The 23,585-nt window shown below is 44.0% G+C and overlaps 1 protein-coding gene across 3 annotated transcripts in view; it reads left to right on the top strand.

Moving 5' to 3' along the window:
• The first annotated feature begins 531 nt into the window (after positions 1–531).
• The window catches only part of ANAPC5 (anaphase promoting complex subunit 5), a 45,969-nt gene continuing 22,915 nt past the window's right edge, over positions 532–23,585 (top strand). For 2 of the 3 annotated variants that reach the window (XM_055237754.2, XM_055237753.2), the window contains exons 1-8: positions 532–896; positions 5,814–5,893; positions 6,689–6,798; positions 7,667–7,859; positions 11,571–11,637; positions 17,566–17,667; positions 19,230–19,420; positions 23,499–23,580. In XM_055237754.2, coding sequence (XP_055093729.1) covers positions 690–896; positions 5,814–5,893; positions 6,689–6,798; positions 7,667–7,859; positions 11,571–11,637; positions 17,566–17,667; positions 19,230–19,420; positions 23,499–23,580 — 1,032 coding nt within the window. In that variant the 5' untranslated portion in view covers positions 532–689. The remainder of the gene's footprint in view (positions 897–5,813; positions 5,894–6,688; positions 6,799–7,666; positions 7,860–11,570; positions 11,638–17,565; positions 17,668–19,229; positions 19,421–23,498; positions 23,581–23,585) is intronic. The other variant, XM_055237757.2, reaches the window with a different exon arrangement.

Raw genomic sequence — 23,585 nt, 5'->3', positions numbered from 1 at the left:
AGAGTTAAATGAAACTCCTAAACATTTGAGTTTAAAAGTAACATAATGAATTAAATACATACTTTAAGGGTGCAAATTTAATTCGTTACTTTTAAACACAATCATTTAAACATTCAATTTGAACTATTTTCAAATTCTATGAACAAGTCAGGCGCGCTGCCTGTAGTCCTAGCTTCTCGGGAAGGTGAGGCGGGAGGATCGCTCAAGCCCAGGTCTTTGAGGGCGCCTACGAATAACCACTGCCCTCCAGTCTTGGTAACACAGCGAGATATCGTCTCAAACAACAACGACAACAACCACCACCACCACCACCACCAACCAACAACAACAACAAAACCACATTGGGAGCTCCTCAGTCCCTTCAGCCCTGACCCCAAGCATCAACTTCCCCTCCCATCCGGTCCCTGTCCACGTAGCCTGGGAACCTGCTCCCACTCGGCAAAAATTTCTGTAGGGAATCAGTCTTTTGGTGCACCCCTCCACGCAGTCTTGTACATTCTGACTGGCTGTCGCCCTCCCATGTGCTCTGACAGACTGCTCTGATTGGTTAACAACATGCCGCGAGCACGCAGATGTCTGTTTCCTGGGATACTGTGAGGGCGGGCGGAGATGTAGACCCGGTAGTGTGTTCCTTGTGGTGAAAACTGGCAGCAGCGCGCTGCGGGCCCGAGACTTAGTCTCGGGCCGCCATGGCCAGCGTCCACGAGAGCCTCTACTTCAATCCCATGATGACCAATGGGGTGGTGCACGCCAATGTGTTCGGCATCAAGGACTGGGTGACGCCGTACAAGATCGCGGTGCTGGTGCTCCTGAACGAGATGAGCCGCACAGGCGAGGGCGCCGTCAGCCTCATGGAGCGGCGGAGGCTTAACCAGCTGCTCCTGCCCCTGCTGCAGGTGAGAGGCGCCTGCTGGCTCCTGCTGGTGCAGCAAACTTTTCCTGAGCATCTGCTCTGTGCGGAACCCTGGGCTTGGGGACACGCGTGTCCATCAGATACTCTCCCTGCCTGGAAGAACGTGAAGAAATTAAGAAAGCTACTACCGGTAGCTAACACGTACTGAGCATTTACGGTGGGCCAGGCGCTTTACATGCATTTTTTTTTTTTTTGCAAGTTCATGTCTGGCTCCAGTATTTATTAGCTGAGAGTTAGAGTCTCAGATCCTGTATCTTCTTTAGAATGGGGCTATACAATAGAGCGTTGGAGACACAGGGATAAGTCATACAGTCTCCCTATCCTAGAGGACCGTAATAAACAGTAAAAATGCCATAAAACCGGGCCGGGCGCGGTGGCTTACGCCTATAATCTCAGCACTTTGGGAGGGCAAGGCGGGTGGATCACGAGGTCAGGAGTTCGAGACCAGCCTGACCAACGTAGTGCAACCCCGTCTCTACTAAAAACACAAAAAATTAGCTGGATGTGGTGGCGGGCACCTGAAATTTCAGCTACTCGGGAGGCTGAGGCAGGAGAATCGCTAGAACCTGAGAGGCGGAGGTTGCAGTGAGCCGAGATTGCGCCACTGCACTCCAGCTTGGGCGACAGTGCAAGACTCCGTTTCCAAAAAAAAAAAAAAAAAAGGCATAAATCCAAGGACGAGCACTGATTGAATACTTAACTGTGTGCTAAGCACTTCACTTAAAATTTGTTTTAAATTATTACTATTTTTTTGAGACAGGGTCTCGCTTTGTCACCCAGACTGGAGTGCAGTAGTGTGATTGCGGCCCACTGCAGCCTCGATCACTCAGGCTCAAATGATCCTCCCACCTCAGCCTCCCAAGTAGCTGGGAGTACAGGCGCGGGTCACTACGCCCAGCTAATTTTTTTGTATTTTTTGTAGAGACGGGATTTTGCCATGTTATTCAGGCTGGTCTTGAACTCCTGGACTCAAGAGATCCTCCCGCCTGGTCTCCCAGAGTATTGGGATTACAGGCGTGAGCCACTGCGCCCGGCGGTCATGTGTTACTTCATTTTGCAGATACAGGTCTAGCTCAGATAATTAAGTTCCTTAATTCATTTGGGTCTCAGTTTTCTCTCTGTAAAATGGGAACAATAGTAGAAACTGTTTTTTTTTTTTTTTTTTTTTTTTTGAAACGGAGTCTCGCTCTGCCCCCCGGGCTGGAGTGCAGTGGCACGATCTCGGCTCACTGCAAGCTCCGCCTCCTGGGTTCACGCCATTCTCCTGCCTCAGCCTCTCCGAGTAGCTGGGACTACAGGCGCCCGCCACCACGCCCGGCTAATTTTTTTTTTTTTTTTTTTATTTTTTTTGAGATGGAGTCTCGCTCTGTCGCCCAGGCTGGAGTGCAGTGGCGCGATCTTGGCTCACTGCAAGCTCCGCCTCCCGGGTTCACGCCATTCTCCTGCCTCAGCCTCTCTGAGTAGCTAGGACTACAGGCGCCCGCCACCACGCCCGGCTAATTTTTTGTATTTTTAGTAGAGACGGGGTTTCACCGTGGTCTCGATCTCCTGACCTCGTGATCCGCCCGCCTTGGCCTCCCAAAGCGCTGGGATTACAAGCGTGAGCCACCGCGCCCGGCCTAGAAACTGTTATTAGCATGTAGTAAATGCTCAATATTACTAGTATTTTCATTTTAGTGTGTTCACATAGGGCATATACCTTCCCGTATATCAGTTGTGGTTTTTCCATTTATATTCATGGTTACGTGATTGATGGCCTTCTCCCCCATTAGACGGTAACCTCCAAGAGCTCAGTACTTAGTCCTGTTTTTGTTTACTGGTACATCCCCAAAGCCTCCTAAAATGCTTGAGTAGTTTTTTGTAAAATGAATGAAATGCGATAGAGGTGGATGAGTGCACTCAGGTGAATGGAGAGGATTTTTTTGTTTTTTATTTGAGACGGAGTCTCGCTCTGTCGCCTAGGCCGGAGTGCAGTGGCACAATCTCGGCTCACTGCAGGCTCCATCTTCCGGGTTCATGCCATTCTCCTGCCTCAGCCTCCCGAGTAGCTGGGACTATAGGCTCCCGCCACCACGCCCGGCTAATTTTTTGGATTTTTAGTAGAGATGGGGTTTCACCGTGTTAGCCAGGATGGTCTTGATCTCCGGACCTCGTGATCCGTCCGCCTCGGCCTCCCAAAGTGCTGGGATTATAGGCGTGAGCCACCGAACCCGGCCTGAGGATTTCTTACAGAAAGTGTGAAGCTATGCCTTGATGGATAAGCATTGTCTGTTGAGTAACAGCGATGGCAGAAACAGATCTGGGTTCCTGGGCCTCCATATTGTGGGATCTTAAAAGATAAACCTAATAAAATTAGTATCTAGAGTTGCATTTATATTCCTTAGTATAGTTTATAAAGGATTTTTTAAAAAATGTATCACTTGTATTTGTGGGTGAGGGGAATGGGAAGAGGGGAGAACTGAGGACACCATGGTTAAGAGACTTACCTAGTTACATAAAAGGGATGTCTTTGTAATTTGTAGCTCCCAGAGCTAGCCACGTTTGCTATTATTATAAATGCATTTCCCTCCATTATTAAAGTTACAATACTAAAATTTTGGTAAATAAAAGGCCGGGTGGGATTACACCTGTGATCCCCGCACTTTGGGAGGTTGAGGTGGGTGGATCACTTGAGGTCAGGAGTTCGAGACCAGCCTGGCCAACATGGTGAAACCCCATCTCTACTAAAAATACAAAAAAATTAGCTGGGCATTGTGATGTGCGCCTGTAGTCCCAGCTACTCGGGAGGCTGAGGCAGGAGAATCATTTGAACCCAGGAGGCGGAGGTTGCAGTGAGCTGAGATCACATCACTGCACTCCAGCCTGGGCATCCGTCTCCAAAAAAAAAAAAGAAACAGCGATTCTGGTCTCTTAACTCTCACCTTCCTGCTTATGTTGTTTTTTGCTGTTTGGAATTCTTTCTGGTTTTTAACCTGGCTAACTACTATATAGTTATTTTATTTAATTTCTTATTTTTAAATTTATTTATTTTTAAAATTTTTTAGAGTGGTGGGATCTCACTCCCTCAGTCACCTGGACTGGAGTGCCGTGGTGTGATCATAGCTTACCATAGCCTCCACCTCCCTGGCTCAAGCTGTACTCCTACCTCAGTCTCCTAAGTAGCTGGGACTATAGGCACCTGCCACCATGCCTGGCTAATTTTTAAATTTTGGTAGAGATGTGGTCTCCCTTTGTTGCTCAGGCTAGTCTTGAACTCCTGGGCTCAAGGGATCCACCTGCCTCAGCTTCCCAAAGTGCTGGGATTATAGGCATGAGCCACCACACCTGGCCCCCTACTGTATAGTTTTAATCAAAATGTATGGAGAGTTCATCTAGTAGCATCCCAGCCAGACCTCAACTCCTTTACTAACTGATTTCTTAAATTAGTTAATTTTTGGCTGGGTGCCTAGACTTTGGGAGGCCAAGGTGGGAGGATCACTTGAGCCTAGGAGTTCAAGAGCAGCCTGGGCATGGGATTTCACCATGTTGCCCAGGCTGGTCTCGAACTCCTGACCTCAAGTAATCTGCCTGCTTCAGCCTCCCAAGGCGCTAGTATTACAGGCATGAGCCACTGCGCCAGGCCCCGAATGGTCTTTTTAATGGCCGCGTTATATTTCACAGTAAGAAAAGCAACGTAATTCAACTCTGTATTATAAATTAAGTCTTTATTGGACTTACAGGCTCTTTTCAGTTTTTCTTCATTTCAAACAATGTATGCCAAAATAACTTCCCTAGAAGTACAATTGCTGGGTTATCCACATGTAAAGTTGGCATATATGCAGTCATCTTATTCTCTGAAAAAGTTTCTATATTTAGTTTTAAATCTCAAGTAGACTGTAATCTTCTTGGTAGCTGAGGTTGCATACTCTTTGTTCCTTGTGGTACTCTTTTTTTTTTTTTTTATTGGAGACGGAGTCTTGCTCTGTCACCCAGGCTGGAGTGCAATGGAATGATCTTGGCTCTCTGCAACCCCCACCTCCCGGGTTCAAGCCATTCTCCCGCCTCAGCCTCCCGAGTAGCTGGGACTACAGGTGTGTGCCACCATGCCTGGCTAATTTTTGTGTTTTTAGTAGAGACGGGGTTTTGCCATGTCAGCCAGGCTGGTCTTGAACTCCTGGCCTCAGGTGATGTGCCCACCTTGGCCTCCCAAAATGTTGGGATTATAGGCATGAGCCACTGTGCCCGGCCTCTCGTGGTACTCTTTATAGACTTCAGCACATAGTATGTCTGCCTACCTTACAAGGTTTGGGAGAAGATCAAATGAGATTGTGTTTGTGAAAAATAGTGTTCATATAGTGTTTTCCAGTTTACAAAGCACTTTGTATTATCTTATTTAATCTTTGCCAAAAACAAGGGAGATATTATTATCTCCATTTTACTGATGAAGGAAACTAGGACTCAGAGGTCACAATTTTGCCATGATTACAAAGCTAAGAAGGAAGGAACAGTGGATCCTTCAGACTATAAATCCTATGCTTTTTTTCTATTTTAGACCATTCCACTGACTAGACAAAAATGGTATGCAAATGTGAAGTATTACTTTAGTGTTTTAGGTAGATAGAAAAATCCTTATTTGCATATTTGGAGTGATTATTAAAGCAGAGGGGTTGATAAATGAATTTATGTTTGCAATTCTTACGCTTATTTTTTTTTTTGTCTTTTTTTTTTTCTTTTTCTGGGGAATGGGGTCTCGCTATATTGCCCAGGCAGGTCTCGAACTCCTGGGCTCAAGCTATCCTCCCGCCTCTTGCGTCCCTGAGAGCTGGGATTACAGGTGTGAACCACTGCGCCCGGCGTTTGCAATTCTTTATCAGTCTCCAGCTCTTTAAAATCCATACCTCCCTATCTCTCCTTTACACAGGGCCCAGATATTACACTGTCAAAACTTTACAAGTTAATTGAAGAATCTTGTCCACAGCTGGCGAATTCAGTGCAGATCAGGTAAACTTCATTTTCTTCTTTATATATGAAAAGGTGTCAAGGTAGATGAAAATCACAAAAGGGTATGTGGTAGTTAATTCTTTTAAAAAGATACCTTTATTATTCTAGGTTGTTTTCCCAAGAATCTTTACTTAATTCTTTTTTGTTGAAAAATGGATAGCTTTTTTTTGGAGACAGGGTCTCACTCTGTTGCCCAGGCTGGAGTACAGTGGCGCAATCAGGGCTCACCACAGCCTGGACTTCCCGAGCTCAGGTGATCTTCCCACCTCAGACTCCCAAGTAGCTGGGACTACAAGCATACGCCACCAAACCTGGGTAATTTTTTGTATTTTTAGTAGAGATGGGATTTTGCTGTGTTGCCTAGGCTGGTCTTGAACTCCTGGGCTCAAGCAATCCATCCGCTTCCACCTCGCAAAGTGCTGGGATTACAAGTGCGAGCAACCGCACCTGGCTGAAAAATGGGTAACATTAAACATACTGTTTCATAGCTTTTTCCCCCAAATTGTATTATTCTTTATGGATCCATCTTATTCTTTTTAGTCATTGCAGATAATTGAATGTTTATTGGTTGATGCGATAGTTTGACAAATTTTATGATCAAGAAAACAACAATGATACTTTTCAGAAATACGGGAGTAACATTTTGAATTATGAAGTTTGTTTTATGAGCCACCATTTTATACAAATCTTTGAATTGCCTGTAAAATACATTATTTGAGATAATTGAGGAATATGAAACATGAGAAGTTGTTCAAAGGGCCTTTCTAAAATATGCACCTCGATTTTCTCATTCAGAATCAAACTGATGGCTGAAGGCGAGTTGAAGGATATGGAACAGTTTTTTGATGACCTTTCAGATTCTTTCTCTGGAACTGAACCAGAGGTTCACAAAACAAGTGTAGTAGGTATGAAACTCTTCTAAGAAGAGCAGAGAGTATTTTCATTGAAGTGAGCAGCTTTCTAAGTCATGTCTATCATTGCTCTGCTATATCTGTGAACAGACACAGTGGGGATGTTGGAGGTGTTGCAGTTTGTATTTATTGCCTTACTGTTTTGATCTATATTTAAGTCATTAACTGTGGAAAAGCACCTTCTGTTTTGTCTACAATAGTAAGAGTCAGAGCCTGGTCCTGGGGTTTTTAGGGGTTCCCAGCTCTTTCTCACAGTCCTCTGGATCACTTGCCTGCATGGTCCATCTGTAAGTGAGGGTCACCAGCCCAGACTTATGAAGAGAGGTAAGTAAAAATACATTATTGGTATAGTATGCAAAATGAGGGCATACGTGCGTGGTGTTTCTTTGATGCTTTTCTATTATCTTTATCCCATGCTCTATCCCTCTGGCTTTTTTGCATGGTAATTTTTATGTTATTCAGCGTGAGCTATTTCTCTATCTCTTCCTATGTGCCAGGCTCTGGACGTGTAAGATAGACATGGAATTTCCTCTTACGGAGATTACCTCTGGTTGGGGGAGCCAGTTGGTAAAAGTAAACACATAAATATCATTTCAGATAGTGTAACTGCCATGAAGAAAGTAAAATGGAAGCCTTCAGGTGGAGGTGGGGTGGGTAGATTGAGCCCTGTATAAGAAGAAACAAGCTTTGTAAAGGACTGGGGAAGAACATTCCAGGAGGAGGGAATGGCAACTGCAAGTGTCTCTTTTTTATTCTTCTGAAGGAAGAATTGCAGCAAACAGTCATTGCCATTGTGGAGTTGCCATTGTGTAGCCTGGATGTCAGTTAATGCTTTCCCCTTGTCTCTGGTCTTATTTTGTAGGTTTGTTTCTGCGTCACATGATCTTGGCCTACAGTAAGCTTTCTTTCAGCCAAGTGTTTAAACTGTACACTGCCCTTCAGCAGTACTTCCAGAATGGTGAGAAAAAGACAGTGGAGGATGCTGATATGGAACTGACCAGTAGAGATGAGGGTGAAAGAAAAATGGAAAAAGAAGAACTTGATGTATCTGTAAGGTAATTTGGCTTTTCTGACAGGGATCCTTTTCCTGTGAAATAGTATAATTTCAAGTGCAATAAGTCCTTGTTGATTTAGAGTTCACGTGCTGGCTTATGCCCCTTTTACCCTTCCAGATCTGGGAAGTTAACTGATAAGGGCTGCACCAGTGGGTCCCTTGCCCTCTGACTTGTGATTGGCCAATGGGAGGCACTGGCAGGAAATCCCAATGGCCAGGGAGAATGAGGTGGAGTGTGGATTCATTGGCTCCCTTTCTTGGGGGTCCTGGGGGGCTGGCTGTAGGGTCACAGCTTCTGTCAGGTCGCTCTTTCTGCACTCCTTCAGGGGGTTCGGTAACTAGGAGCAAGTGTTTGCAGGCCCCAGGTGAAAGGTACCCCACTATTATCAGTCCTGGGGACTGTATTGTCTCTTATGACTTCTCTGTCCTTTCCCCTACTTTTGTAAATTGATCCTTTGTTAAACTCTTCTCAGACTACTCAATTCGAATGTGTTCTTTGTTTTCTGCTGGGTCCCTGACTGGTATTGTTTGTTACATCAGAGTGAAGTAACACTTGATTAATTCAGTGAAAATTTATTGAATGCCTTCTAAGGTCTAGCCTCTAAGGAAGCTGTTGTAAGGAAGTTACTCACTTAGTTGGTCAAGCCCAAAATGCAGTAGTATCCTTGATTCCTCCCTGTCCTTCACCCCAGTCCCTCAGCAGATCCGGTCAGTACTTCCTCCCTGCTATGTCTGGAACTTGTTCACGTATCTCATGGCCACTGCTGTCCCTGGAGTCTAAGCACCAAATCTGCTCACCAAACCTGCACTAGCATCACTTTTCTCCTTGACTTAACTCCCGTCTCCCTACATCTGTTCTTCAGGCAGCATCCGGGGAAGCCCCTAAGAATATTAATCAGACCCCAGCACTTTTCTGCCTAAACCCTTTGGAACTTAGAGAGGAGTCTGAGCTTACCATGGCCTCAGTGCCTGTATAACCTGGCCCGATGAACTTCCCTGACCCCTTTCTCTTTACTTTCTCCTTCACTCTCAGCATAGTGACTGCTCTGACTTTATCCTTCAGTTTCTTGACTACTCCAGTCAGTTTCTGCCTCAGGTTGCCTAGAATGCTGTTCCCTGGCTTTTCACCTCGTGTGCTCCCTTTCACCATTCAGATCGCAGCTCAACTTTCCTCAGACAGGCCTCCCTGACGATGAGGTAGCCCCTATCCCAAATACTTTCTTTTTCTTTTTTTTTGAGATCGAATCTCACTGTCACCCAGCCTGGAGTGCAATGGCACGATCTTGACTCAATGCAACTTCCACCTCCTGGGTTCAAGCGATTCTCCTGCCTCCACCCCCCAAATAGCTGGGATTACAGGCACCCACCACCACACCCGCTAATATTTTTGTATTTTTAGTAGAGATAGCGTTTCACTGTGTTGGCCAGGCTGGTCTCAAACTCCTGACCTCAGGTGATCCACCCGCCTTGGCCTCCCAAAGTGCTGGGATTACAGGCATGAGCCACCCACTCGGCCCCAAATACTTTCTATTTCTTTATTCCTCCATACCTCTCATCACTAAGTAACCTTAATTTACTTGCTTGCTTGCTTATCTGTTTCCCCTGCCTCTTCACCCCTTGAGAACTGAGACCCTTCTCTGTCTTGTTTCATCACATTTCCCCAGTGTTTAGTAGAGTGCCTGACTCATAGAATGTGTTCTGTACCTGAATGTTGGATGAATCAATATATAGTCCATCACCCATACTGGTAACTGGCCCAGTAACACACTTTGTATTAACTGTCCTTCCTTTTGCTGTTTTACTTCCCCTTCCCCAACTACTGTTATCTGGGATTGCTTCCAAATAAACTACTTGTACTTGCAGGCAAAAAGATATGTATGTATTTCGTATTCCCTGGTGTCAAAGAGCCTGTGATCTGGTGAGGAAGGCTGACAAGTAAACAGATAGGCTGTCCAGAGCTCTGAGAGAAGTAAGCCCCACCTGCCCTAAGGAGGTGGTCAAGGGCCCTTATCATTTCCTGGGAGCTTATTATTTACTGCATTGCAGGCTGTTAGGCTACTGTAATGCCCAGGGTGGCAGGGGGTGACATTGTTTATAAATGGGGAATGCTTATCGCACTTTCTATGAGTAGTTTTTGAACTGCTAAATGATTTGTTCAGCACATATTGAGAGCAAGAGGATAATAGTACCATTAACTGCTCCCCAAAACTCATTTCCTTACAAATGCTTCTTGTCTGGTGGAAAGACAACACAGTGTGGGGTTAAGAGTCTGGCTCTGCAGTCAGATCCCCAGGTTTGCCTGCTGCTCCTCTGCCTTTGGTCTGTGAGACCTTGGGCAAGTTACTCACCCTTTCTGTGCTTTGAGCTCTTTATCTGCAAAATGGGGCTCATACCACTTCCCCAGAGGGTTGTCAGAATTAAATGATAAATTCATATAAAGTGTTCAGAACTGTGCCTAGAAATGTTAACTATTATTATTCTCTACTTTCTCTTTTAGTTAGTTCCCCTCAGAAATGCTTCTAGGCTACAGTGTAATCCTTTTTCTAGCTACTTTATATGCTTAAAGTAGCAAAGTGTCACTTCTGCAGAAATGTTAAAATTCAGACTTTTCTTATTTGGGTTGGTTTTCTCTTAAATTAACTTGATTGATTTAGGTCTAACTCCGTCTTTTTGTTTTTATCTTATTCTAAGAAGTCATTTATGTATAATCCAATATATTTTCTATAAAGGTATATGGTTTCAGAAAATCGTGCATATTTAGTAAACTGAATTTCATCATGAAAATTGAAGAAATGTATTCTTTAAATTTAAATCTAACTAATGATTATAATTCTTTGTCTAAAAGAAATTACTTTGTTAGAGAACCTTTTTATTTTATAGGATGTACTTACATATATTTCTTAGTTCTTTTTTAAAGGAAAATTTCAATTTTTTTCTTTTTGTGATCTTTTCTTTTTGAGATGGAGTCTTGCTCTGCCACCAGGCTGGAGTGCAGGCGTGATCTCGGCTCACTGCAACCTCTGCCTCCCGGGTTCAAACAATTTTCCTGCCTCAGCCTCCTGAGTAGCTGGGACTACAAGCACGCACCACCACGCCTGGCTAATTTTTTGTATTTTAGTAGAGACAGGTTTTCACCATGTTGGTCAGGATGGTCTTGATCACTTGACCCTGTGATCCACCTGCCTTGGCCTCCCAAAGTGCTGGGATTACAGGTGTGAGCCACCGTGCTTGGCCTCCTTGATGTTTTCTTCTAAGAGTTTTTAATTTTTTTATTTAAAAATGTATTATTTATTTTTTATTACTAGCAAGTGGAAGGAAGATCTTCTAAGAGTTTTACAGTTTTTGGCCTCACATTGAGGTCTTTGAGTCCTTGTGAGTTAATTTTTGAAGATGGTATTAGATAAGGATCCACCTTCATGCTTTTGCATGTGGATGTGCAGTTTTCCCAGCATCATTGGTTGGAAAGGCTGTCCTTTCCTTATCAAATGGTCTTGGCACTGTTGCCAAAAACCATTTCACCGTGCATGACAGGGCTTCTTTCTGGGCTCTGTGCATTGATCTCAACATCACTTTTTATGTTTTTCTTTCCTAGTTCTGAGGAGAGAATTAAATTTTTTGAACTCTTTCGATATAAGAATCCATTTGATTTTAAATGTTATCATTTTCACTTTTGTGTAATTCTTTACTATTTTTGTTTTTTTATTTTTTCCAGAGAAGAGGAGGTATCTTGCAGTGGGCCTCTGTCCCAAAAACAAGCAGAATTTTTTCTTTCTCAACAGGTATGTGAATTCTGTAATTTATCATGAACTTCTCTTCTAGTCCTGTGATGTGTCTAGTTCTGTGATGTGTGTCGTGGCATAGGCCCATTATGTGCATAGATTTATTAGTCAGTCTGTGTCAGCCTTTACTCTTGGTCCCCTCTGCCTCACTAACGAAGCGCTTGTAGCTCTGTGCCCCTTCCTATTTTGTGTGTGATTTTATTTTTCTATTAAAGTTATAATCCAGGTTTCATTTAGTAATGGTATGTGACTAACAGCCTAAAACCCTGTGATTTAACCCTTCTCTCAACATTTTATTATAGACATTTGCAAACATAAAGAGAGCCTGAAAAGCAGTGTATAGTAATTACTCATACCTATTACCTCGATTCTACAATTAATATTTTTGTTCTATTTATTACTTATCTAACCACTCTCTGTCCAGCCATTTCATCTTATTTTTTGATATATATTTCCAGTTGCAGATATTAATACACTTTGCTCCAAACACTTCTCTCTTTTTTTGTTGTCTTTGAGACAGAGTCTCACTCTGTTGCCCAGGCTAGAGTGTTGCCCAGGCTGGAGTGCAGTGGCATGATCTTGGGTCCCTGCAACCTCTGCCTCCTGGGTTAAAGCTATTCTCATGCATCAGACTCCCAAGTAGCTGGGATTACAGGCGTGCACCACCACACTCGGCTAATTTTTGTATTTTTAGTAGAGATGGGGTTTCACCACATTGGCCAGGCTGGTCTTCAACTCTCGATCTAAGGTGATCCACCTGCCTTGGCTTCCCAAAGTGCTGGGATTACAGACATGAACCACCGTGCCCCAAATACTTCTTTTTTGTTTCTTTTTTTTGAGATGGAGTCTCACTCTGTCACTGAGGCTGGAGTGCAGTGGCACAATCTCAGCTCACTGCCACCTCTGCCTCCCAAAGTGCTGGGATTACAGGTGTGAGCCACCGTGCCCAGCCCAAACATTTCTTATGGATGCTTTTCAGCCATATTTTTTCATTTTCTTGGAAACATAATCTGAACATTTTTCTGTGTTATTTTCAGCATACAATTTTTAGTTTTTGCTCTATTTTTCTAGTTTTCCCTAATTTTGTTATGAGCTTTCTGCAGAAAGATGTAATGTTTATATCTAGACAAAAGTGATAGAGGCTGGGCATGGTGGCTCACGCCTGTAATCCCAGCACTTTGGGAGGCTGAGGCAGGTGGATCACAAGGTCAGGTGTTTGAGAGCAGCCTGACCAACATGGTGAAACCCTGTTTCTGCTAAAAAAAAAAAAACACAAAAATTAGCCGGGTGTGGTGACGCCCACCTGTAATCCCAGCTACTCGGGAGGCTGAGGCAGGAGAATCGCTTGAACCCAGGAGGTGGAGGTTGCAGTGAGCGGAGGTTGCAGTGAGCCAAGATTGCGCTACTGCACTCTGGCCTGGGTGATGAAGTGAGACTCCGTGTAAAAAAAAAAAAAAAATTTACAGAATTACCTCTGCAGATGAATTTCAAACAGATTAGAAAAACCTGTCTACATGATTGGTTAACTGTAAGGAAAAAGTACAGCTGGATCCTTCCTTACCTTACCTTGTACCTCAGTATATTACAGATGGATTACAGGGTTAAACGTAAATATTTACAGCTTTAATTAGGTAATTAGGCTAGAATGAGCTACACATTGTTGGTTTTTTTTTTTTTTTTTTTTTTTTTTGAGACGGAGTTTTGCTTTTGTTGCCCAGGCTGGAGTGCGGTAGTGATCTCAGCTCACTGCAACCTCCGCCTCCTCGGTTCAAGCGATTCTCCTGCCTCAGCCTCCTGAGTAGCTGGGATTAGAGGCGCCTGCCACCACACCTGCCTAATTTTTTGTATTTTTAGTAGAGACGGGGTTTTGCCATGATGGGCAGGCTGGTCTCAAACACCTGACCTCAGGTGATCTGCCCACCTCGGTGTCCCAAAGTGCTGGGATTATAGGTGTGAGCCACTGTGCCTTGCCAGAGCTTTCTAACATAAAAGCTGTGGAATACTTAAGAGGCTGAGGCAGGAGAATCACTTGAACCTGGGAAGCGGAGGTTGCAGTGAGTCGAGATCACACCACTGCACTCCAGCCTGGGCCACAAGAACGACACTCCATCTGGGGAAAAAAAAAAAACTGTGGAAGAAAACATGTAGGAGAAGATAATTTGATTTTCAGAATAAAAATTGAAAGCATCTCCATGTCAGGACTTGTTTTAACATAATTAACAGGCAAACAGGATGGGCGTGGCAGCTCACGCCTGTAATCCCAGCAATTTGGAAGGCCAAGGCGGGTGGATCATTTGAGGTCAGAAGTTCGAGACCAGCCTGACCAACATGGTGAAACCCCGTCTCTATTAAAACACAAAAATTAGCTGATGTGGTGGCGTGTGCCTGTAGTCCCAGCTACTTGGGAGGCTGAAGCAGAAGAATCGCTTGAACCCATGAGGCAGAGTTTGTGGTGAGCCAAGATTTCGCCACTGCACTTCAGCCTGGGCAACAGAACGAGACTCCTTCTCAAAAAGAAATAAAATTAAAATTCAAAAATTAAAAGGCAAATAACAAAGGTGTTCTTGGGCTCCAATACTTTGGGAAAAAGTATTTACAATAAATATGACAGTTAAAGTTTAGATTTTGGTTTTGGTTTAGAAATCATATTTTTGGGCCGGGCACGGTGGCTCATGCCTATAATCCCAGCACTTTGGGAGGCAGAGGCAGGTGGATCACCATGCTGGCCAGCATGGAGAAGTACTGTCTCTACTGAAAATACAAAAAGTTAGCCAGATGTGATGGTGGATGCTTGTAATCCCAGCTACTTGGGATGCTGAGGCAGGAGAATCGCTTGAACCTGAGAGGTGGAGGTTGCAGTGAGCCAAGATTGTGCCACTGCACTCCAGCCTTGGTGACAGAGCAAGACTCTGTCTTAAAAAAAAAAAAAAAGAAATCATATTTGATGATGAGACAAATTTTACAATATAAAATGAAAAGAACAGGAAATAAAGTTACCTATCATATTCTGATTTTGTTAAAAATATAATGTGTATATACACATATACATTTGGAATACACCCTGTATTATAAACATATATTGTGATTTTGTTAAAAATGTGTATGCACAATATATGTTTACAATACAGGGTATATTGTAAATTTATATAATGTGTATACGCACATATTTTTAACAAAATCAGCATATGATATGTAACATATACACACATACAGAACAAAGACTAGGATAATATACACTGAAGTATTAATAGTGTTATTTCTGGGTAGTGAGATTGCAGAAGATTTTTGTTTTCTTCTGTAGGTTTTCTATATTGTTGGAATAATTTTTCCCCATACTACACCTACATAATAATTTTTTCTTTTCTTTTTTTTTTTTTTTGAGACTGAGTCTTGCCCTGTCGCCCAGGCTAGAGTGCAGTGGTGTGATTTCGGCTCACTATAACCTCTGCCTCCTGGGTTCAAGTGATTCTCCTGCCTCAGCCTCCCGAGTAGCTAGGATTACAGGTGTGTGCCACCACATCCGGCTAATGTTTTTTTTTTTTTTTTTTTTACATTTTTTTTTTTATTAATTTTTTGCACACAAAACAATAAACATTTTCTAAAAATACATACAAACAAAAAGATGCATATCAAACATTAGGAAGGTTGCACATGGGAAGACGGGGAATAGAAATGGGGAGTGGGAATTAAAGAAAATAAATGAGAGAGGGACTTTGTATGGATCAATGATAATAACTCAATCCTCTATTTGACAAAGAAGAAGGAGAAGGAAGAGGAAGAAAAAGAAAGTGGGATAAAGGATCAGAAAGGGAGGAAAATAGAAAAAATTAGAGTATGACTCCAGGGTAGACCTGTTTTGTTGCCGCTGGGTTGGTTGGTTGGTTGGTTGGTTGGTTGGTTGGTTTGTCTGTTGTATTTTTCATATGTTTCGCCATGTTGGCCAGGCTGGTCTCGAACTCCTAGCCTGAAGTGATCAACCCGCCTCGGCCTCCCAGAGTGCCGGGACTACAGGCGTGAGCCACCACGTCCAGCCCCCACATTGCTTCTGGCCTCCGTGGTAGACCTCCCAGACGGGGCGGTCGGGCAGAGGCGCTCCCCACATCCCAGACGGGGCGGCTGGGCAGAGGCGCTCCTCAATTCCCAGATGGGGCGGCCGGGCAGAGACGCTCCTCACTTCCTAGACGGGGTGGTGACCGGGCAGAGGGGCTCTTCACTTCCCGGAAGGGGCGGCCAGGCAGAGGCGCTCCTCACATCCCAGACAATGGGCGGCCGGGCAGAGGAGCTCCTCACTTCCCAGACGGGGTGGCCGGGCAGAGGCGCTCCTCACTTCTTCCCAGACAGGGCGGCCGGGCAGAGGCGCTCCTCACATCCCAGACAATGGGCGGCCAGGCAGAGATGCTCCCCACCTCCCAGACGGGGCGGCGGCCACGCAGAGATGCTCCCCACCTCCCAGACGAGGCGGCGGCAGGGCAGAGGCTGCAATCCCAGCACACTGGGAGGCCAAGGCAGGCGGCTGGGAGGCAGAGGCTGCAGCGAGCCAAGACCACGCCACCGCACTCCAGCCCGGGCAACACCGAGCACCGAGTGAGCGAGACTCCGTCTGCAGTCCCAGCACCTCGGGAGGCCGAGGCCGGCAGAGCACTCGGGGTCAGGAGCTGGAGACCAGCCTGGCCAACATGGCGAAACCGCGCCTCCAGCCAAAGGAGAAAAAGCAGGCAGCGGTGGTGGCACGCGCCGGCAATCCGAGGCAGCCCGCAGGCCGGGGCAGGAGAATCATAGGAGCCGGAGGCAGAGAGTCTGCAGCGAGCCGACTAGATTCCATCCTGGGCCACAGAGGGAAGAAAAGAAAAGAAAAAAAAGAAAAGAAAGAAAGGAAAGGCTAATGTTTTGTATCTTTAGTAGAGACAGGGTTTCATTATGTTGGCCAGGCTGGTCTCCAACTCCTGACCTCATGATCTGCCCGCCTAGGCCTCCCAAAGTGCTGGGATTACAGGTGTGAGCCACCACATCTGGCCAATAATTTTCTATAATGACATAAATTAACAATGGAATTAGAAATTATTTTTACTTAAAAAATTTTTTTTAAAGAAATTATTATTTTTAAATAGAGATGAGGTCTCAGTATATTGCCCAGGTTGTTCTTGAATTCCTGGGCTCAAGCGATACTCCTGCCTCAGCCTCTGCCTCCCAAAGTGTTGGGATTACAGGCATCAACCACCATACCCTGCCCTTAGAAATTACTTTACTTATAGAAAAACTCGTCTAGGGAAAATTGGAGTTAAGTGTCTATAACCCAGTTAAATGTGAACATTTAATTTGTAGCCAACTTTCTACATATTTTATATAATTGTTGCTGATATCACCCATATGAAACAAATAAGCAGGGCTGGGGCAAGGCACCTGGCTTCCGTAAGGCCCCATACAGACACTGGAGATACAGGAAGCAAACACGTTACCTGCCTGGAAGGAGCTTACAGTCTGGGGTGGGGTCAGATTGGCAATTTTACTATAGTTTGATAGTGCTACAGGAAGGGTAAGTGCAGAGGGCTTATGGGAGCATGGAGGGGCTTATAGGATCTCACCTTCATCTAGAAGGTGACAGAAGCAGGTGGCCCAGAGGATGAGCTAGGCGTGGGTGTGGGTTTGCTCAGCTTTGGGTAGTATATGGCTGGGGAGCGATGGGTGGGAGACTTCGTGTTTCTGGAAGAGGAAACAGTGTTGTATATGGTCAAGAGGAGAGCATGTGGCAGGGTCCACCTTCAGTGTACCTAGAGTGAGGGAAGGCCAGCCAAGGCTGGCAAGATGAGGGGCCAGAGCCTGAAGGGGACCCCTGTAGAAAAGAAAATAATCAGGTGATGCTAGTTAGTATATCTTTTCATATGTTTATTGACCCTGTCTTTCTACTTAGTTACCATTTTTAAATTTCAGGCTTCTTTGCTAAAGAATGATGAGACTAAGGCCCTCACTCCAGCTTCCTTGCAGAAGGAATTAAACAATTTGTTGAAATTTAATCCTGATTTTGCTGAAGCGGTAAGTCTTTCCCAGAATTTGTTGCTGTGTTGGAAAGGAATGACAAGGTTACTTTTTTTGTTTGTTTTTGGAAACAGAGTCTTACTCTGTTGCCAGGCTGGAGTGCAGTGGCACGATCTTGGCTCACTGCAACCTCCGACTCCCTGGTTCAAGTGATTCTCCTGCCTCAGCCTCCCGAGTAGCTGGAATTACAGGCACATGCCACCGCGCCCAGCTAATTTTTGTATTTTTAGTAGAGACAGGGTTTCACCATGTTGGCCAGGATGGTCTTGATCTCCTGACCTCATGATCTGCCCGCCTCGGCCTCCCAAAGTGTTGGGATTACAGGCGTGAGCCACTGCGCCTGGCCAAGACTACTTTTTATATTGAGTAGCTGTGCAAATGAGAATCAGCCCATTGGCCCAGTTTCTTGAAGGAAATCATGTTCTTGGCGGGCGAACAACTCCGTATAGGTTGCAAAGCTCCTCCCTCCCTCCCCAGGCCATAGGCGATTTCTTCAAACTCTTGATGTTCTCTTTCAGTCATCATCTCCCTGATGTTGTAAAGTTCGGACTGGAGATAATATACTAGAGTGATGCAAAAAACAGTGTTTGTTTGTTTGTTTGTTTTGGAGACTGAGTTTCGCTCTTGTTGCCCAGGCTGGAGTGCAGTGGTGCAATCTTGGCTCACTGCAACCTCCGCCGCCCGGGTTCTCAGTGATTGTCCTGCCTCAGCCTCTCGAGTAGCTGGGATTACAGGCACGTGCCACCATGCTCAGCTAATTTTTTGTATTTTTAGTAGAGATGGGGTTTCACCATGTTGGCCAGGCTGGTCTCGAACTCCTGACCTCAGGTGATCTACCCTCCTTGGCCTCCCAAAGTGCTGGGATTACAGGCATGAGCCATTGCGCTCAGCCTAAATGACAGTTTTGAGGCTGAAAAACTCTTTTCCTTTCTCTTCTTTTGTCAGTGTTTATTTTTAAAGTTCTAATAATTCCATTCCTTAATGGATTTTTTACTCGGAAAATTTTCTTAAATAGTATTTGGATTTTCCATCTGACTTTGTGTGTAGAAATATATCTATTTTGCTTCCTAGTAACTGAGATCTGCCTGTTAGGGAAGTTTCAGTCATTAAAAAAAAAATGAAAATAATTAGTAAACTAGTAAGTCTCAGTGTGTTTTAACTTGTACATTAATAAAACTTAATTTTATAATTTGTATATGAATTCAGGTTTTAGGATCTTTAATTCTGAACTCTCAGTTTTCCTCAATATTTGAACTAGGTAAGGCCCAGTATTCTCATCTATCACTCATGTAACCAGTGGCATAGTGGAGTATATTTGAGATAAAACTGACGCAAATACTAATGGAACTCCCATTTTTAATTTGTGGACTCCCTCTAGGGGGAATGTGTCTTGAAGCTGTTTTATTCTGCCTCTAGGGAGAAGATGACGCTAAACTATGACCATCTTATTAGAAGGGTATGGGATACACTAGTGTTTGTAGCCAGTGGGACTCTCTGCAGTTGTCTTACACCAGAGATATTTACAACATTTAAAATACATTGATTATTTCTTGTTTTAGCATTATCTCAGCTACTTAAACAACCTCCGTGTCCAAGATGTTTTCAGTTCAACACACAGTCTCCTTCATTATTTTGATCGTCTGATTCTTACCGGAGCTGAAAGCAAAAGTAATGGGGAAGAGGGCTATGGCCGGAGCTTGAGATACGCCGCTCTGAATCTTGCCGCCCTGCACTGCCGCTTCGGTCACTAGTAAGTTTATAGACTTTCGTCCTTGCGCAAATTGAAGAAACTGATGACAATAAAAAATCTGCTATTTGGCCGGGTGTGGTGGCTCACGCCTGTAATCCCAGCACTTTGGGAGGCCAAGGCGGGTGGATCACGTGAGGTCAGGAGTTCAAGACCAGCCTGGCCAACATGGTGAAACCCCATCTCTACTAAAAATACAAAAATTAGCCAGGTGTGGTGGCAGGTGCCTGTAGTCCCAGCTACTCAGGAGGCTGAGGCAGGAGAATAGCTTGAACCTGGGAGGTGGAGGTTGCAGTGAGCTGAGACCACGCCATTGCACTCCAGCCTGGGCAATAAGAGTGAAACTCCGTCTCAAAAAAAAAAGAAAAAATAAAGATTTGCTATTTTGTGGAGAAAAGAAAAGGGAAAAGAAATGGAAGAAATGAATTCTCAAATGTTAATCGTGATGCATTTTTAAAAAATGTATTTTTTAAAAACAAGAAAAGAAAGAAGCTCATCAACCTGGACTAGTCAGTAACTTCCATAGAGGAACCTTTTTGGCACTGGAAGAGTTAATGAAAACCTTCTGCCTAAATAGTCTGCCCCCTAGTGTCACTATGTAACATTGCCGTCTTAGTGCCTAGCCTCTTTCATTACTTCTAAGTACAACAGGCCGTTCAGTGAAAAGGAAATTAGGTCATTAGGCCAGAGAGTCCCTAAAGGATTTTTTGGAGATAAAAATGGGGATGCAGAAGCTATTTTTAGTATTTCAAAAAGCCAGAAGGCAGTTGTACCTTTACTGGATGAAAGACTACATAGGCTTACTAAAAGTCACGTTTGCTTTCAGGTGGAATTCAGGCTGCTCAGTCAGGTGACACTGGTTTATACTGTTGCCTCAGTATGCCTCTGTTTTTAATGAATAGAAATAGGAAAATCGATCAATTATTTTTTAGTAAATAGAATTAAGTAGATAAAACAACTTTCAAAACATGGAGACGATCTTGGAAATAATGAAATAATGTAAATAATGGTGAAAGGTGGGAAATTACTAATTCAAAGATCCCTTCACCCCCCCACCTGCCCTGTGGCTTTTTACCAGTTGAGACAAGTGTGGTCTTTGCTATAGGCATCCTTCTGTACAGACTATAGCGTGTATTAATGGGAGCATAGTGTTCACACTTCAATAATGGAGACTTCTATCCCTTTCTCTGTGTGTCAGGCAGCACCTAGGGAATTCTTTTTATTTCTGGTTGTCAGGTTTTTGTTTTTGTTTTTAAGAGACAAAGTCTCACCCAGTCACCCAGGCTGGAGTACAGTGGTGTGATCATAGCTAACTGTAACCTCAAACTCATGGGCTCAAGCAAGCAGTCCATCTCAGCCTCCTAGCTGTGACTACAGGCATGCACCACAATGCCCAGCTAATTTTTTTAAAAATTAGTTTTTGTAGAGATAGGATCTTGCTATGTTAACCAGGCTGGTCTCAAACTCCTGGCTTCAAGCAATCCTCCCACCTTGGCCTTCCAAAGTGCTGGGATTATAAGCATGAGCCACTGGGCCCACCCAGTTGTGAGGTTTTAAAAGGGATGTAGACAAGCTGAAGCTTGTGTGGGGAACAGTCTCAGGGTGTTGAGACATTCAAAGCCATATCATATAAGTAATGTGGGAGGGATGTGAGATGTTTAGCCTGGAAAAAAATGACTTATCCAAGCATGTGTTTGACATCTTCATGTAGTAAAAAGTCATGTGAAAAGAGCTTAGATTGATCGAGGGTATGGCCACAGGAGAAGATTGAGAGCTGGTAAGTGAGTGTAGGTTAAAGGAAAAAATATTTCTGCTCATTATAAGGAAACAGTTTCCCCTTATTGAACCCTCTGAGGAAGGTGTCAGTGGGGTGCTGAGGCCTAGACCAAAGATGTTATTAAGGGTATTCAAACATCGGATTGATGGTTATACCCAAATATGTTTAAGGCTCCTCAAAACTCCATGATTTTTGCAACATTCCATGATATCTTGTAATAACTAACTTCTTTTGGTCTTCCCACATTTAATAACCTCTTGATCAGAGCCTTTCATTTTTTTATGTACTCAAAAATAATAGAAATGCCATTTTTAATATTTACCAATAACCTATTTAACTTAGTAAGGAACTGCTTCCCCTGGGGGTTAGAAATTTGTACACAGCCTTCTGGATACAAATAATCTTTATTTAATTAATTAATTTATTTGTTTTTTGAGATGGAGTCTTGCTCTGTTGCCCAGGCTGGAGTGCAGTGGTTCGATCTCGACTCACTGCAACCTCGCCACCCAGGTTCAAGTAATTCTCCTGTTTCAGCATCCGGAGTAGCTGGGACTACAGGTGCATGCCACCACACCCAGCTAATTTTTGTATTTTTAGTAGAGATAGGGTTTCACCATATTGGTCAGGATGGTCTCGAACTCCTGACCTCAGGTGATCCACCTGCCTCAGCCTCCCAAAGTGCTGGGATTACAGGCATGAGTCACTGCGCCTGGCCACAAATAATATTTTGATGAACAGAATTTCTTCTTTTTATTTTTAGAAATATAGAGACAAGGTTTCGCTATGTTGCCCAGGTAGTTCTTGAATGCCTGGTCTCAAGTGATCCTCCCACCTTGGCCTCCCAAAGTGCTGGGATTATAGGCATAAGCTACTGCACCCATCTCAGAATTTGTCTATGTTTACAATATTATCAATGGGTAGACAGCTAATTGCCACAATATAAACGAGGAGAGGTAGATTTTTATTAATGTGTACATTTTCCTTAATTCCTGATTTACTCAGGCCCAGGCTTCTTTGTTTCTGGTCCTGGATCTATGGGCCTGTGTAAATCTTTGTCACTTAGCTAAAAGGATTTCTTGAAAATCCTTGTAGTTGTTTATTGAGCATTTACTGTGTACTAGGCACTGTTATAGGTACTAGGGATACAGCAGTGACAAAGAAAAAAAACCCTGTTATAGAGCTTATATCAGGGGAAATAGGGAATAAACAATGCTAAGCATAGTTGTAATATCTCAGATAGTGATAGACCAGGATAAGAGGTTAGAAAGTGAAGGTGAAGTGCTCTTGTTTTCCTGAGTAACACTCTTACTCCAGATACATGCATAGGTCACTCAACTCCTTCAATTTGTAAATCTCTGGTTAAATAGAAAGGTAGCAGATCAGCCCTCCTTGATCTCTGCCAACTTAATATTTGGACAGAGATTTACAGGAAAAAATATAACAGAAGTGGGAATCCTCAAAATATTTTCTAAAACTAGCTTTGGGCTGGGCACCATAGCTCGTGTCTATAATCCCAGCACTTTGGGAGGCCAAAGAAGGAGGATCGCTTGAGGCCAGGAGTTGGAGACCAGCCTGGGGAACACAGTGAGACTTTATCTCCTTAAAAAAATTAGCTGGGCATGGTGATATGAGCCTGTAGTCCCAGTTACTTGGGAGGCTGAGGTGGGAGGATCGCCTGAGGCCAGGAGTTACCAGCCTGGGGAACATAGTGAGATTATTTTTTAAAAGATTAGCCAACCAAGCATGGTGGTGAGTGCCTTAGTCCCAGCTACTCAGGAGGCTGAGGTCCATCTCCTGAGTCCAGGAATTCAAGACTGCAGTGAGCTAGGATTGTGCCACTGTACGCCAGCCTGGGTGACAGAGGGAGACCCTGTCTCTAAAAAACAAACAAACAAAAAAGTGATTTTGAAAAAATGATAAAAGTAACAAATGCACATAGTAAGAAAAAAGGTCAAATAACGTAGGAAGGAATGCCATGAAAAGTAAAATATTATGTCCTCTCCTTGCCCTTCCCCTCAGCAGTGGACCTTTAAAATAAACATCTTAGGAGCAGAGATAAAAGCCTTTGCTTTATGCCCTTTTCGTAGCAATTCCCCTTAGAAGAGACATGTCCTACATTTCCACTGTCAGTGTTTTCTGCTGCTAGGGTTGGGGCACGCCTCTGAGAGAATAAGCCCAGAAATAGTTACAGCTTCCAACCCAGAGACCTGCATTTGGATGACTGTGTACAGATGACTTCCTGCTATGGTTGCTTATGCATGTTTGTGATTATTAATGGGATATTAATGTTTAGTCTGTCATTAGTCAACAGGCAGAGCTCGCCCTGCAGGAGGCAATTAGGATTGCCCAGGAGTCCAACGATCACGTGTGTCTCCAGCACTGTTTGGTGAG

Source organism: Symphalangus syndactylus, chromosome 13, assembly GCF_028878055.3.
Source record: "Symphalangus syndactylus isolate Jambi chromosome 13, NHGRI_mSymSyn1-v2.1_pri, whole genome shotgun sequence".
In the NCBI taxonomy this organism is placed as follows: Eukaryota; Metazoa; Chordata; class Mammalia; order Primates; family Hylobatidae; genus Symphalangus; species Symphalangus syndactylus.
Note: the sequence above shows the minus strand (reverse complement) of the source record. Positions and strands in the feature narration are given on the sequence as shown.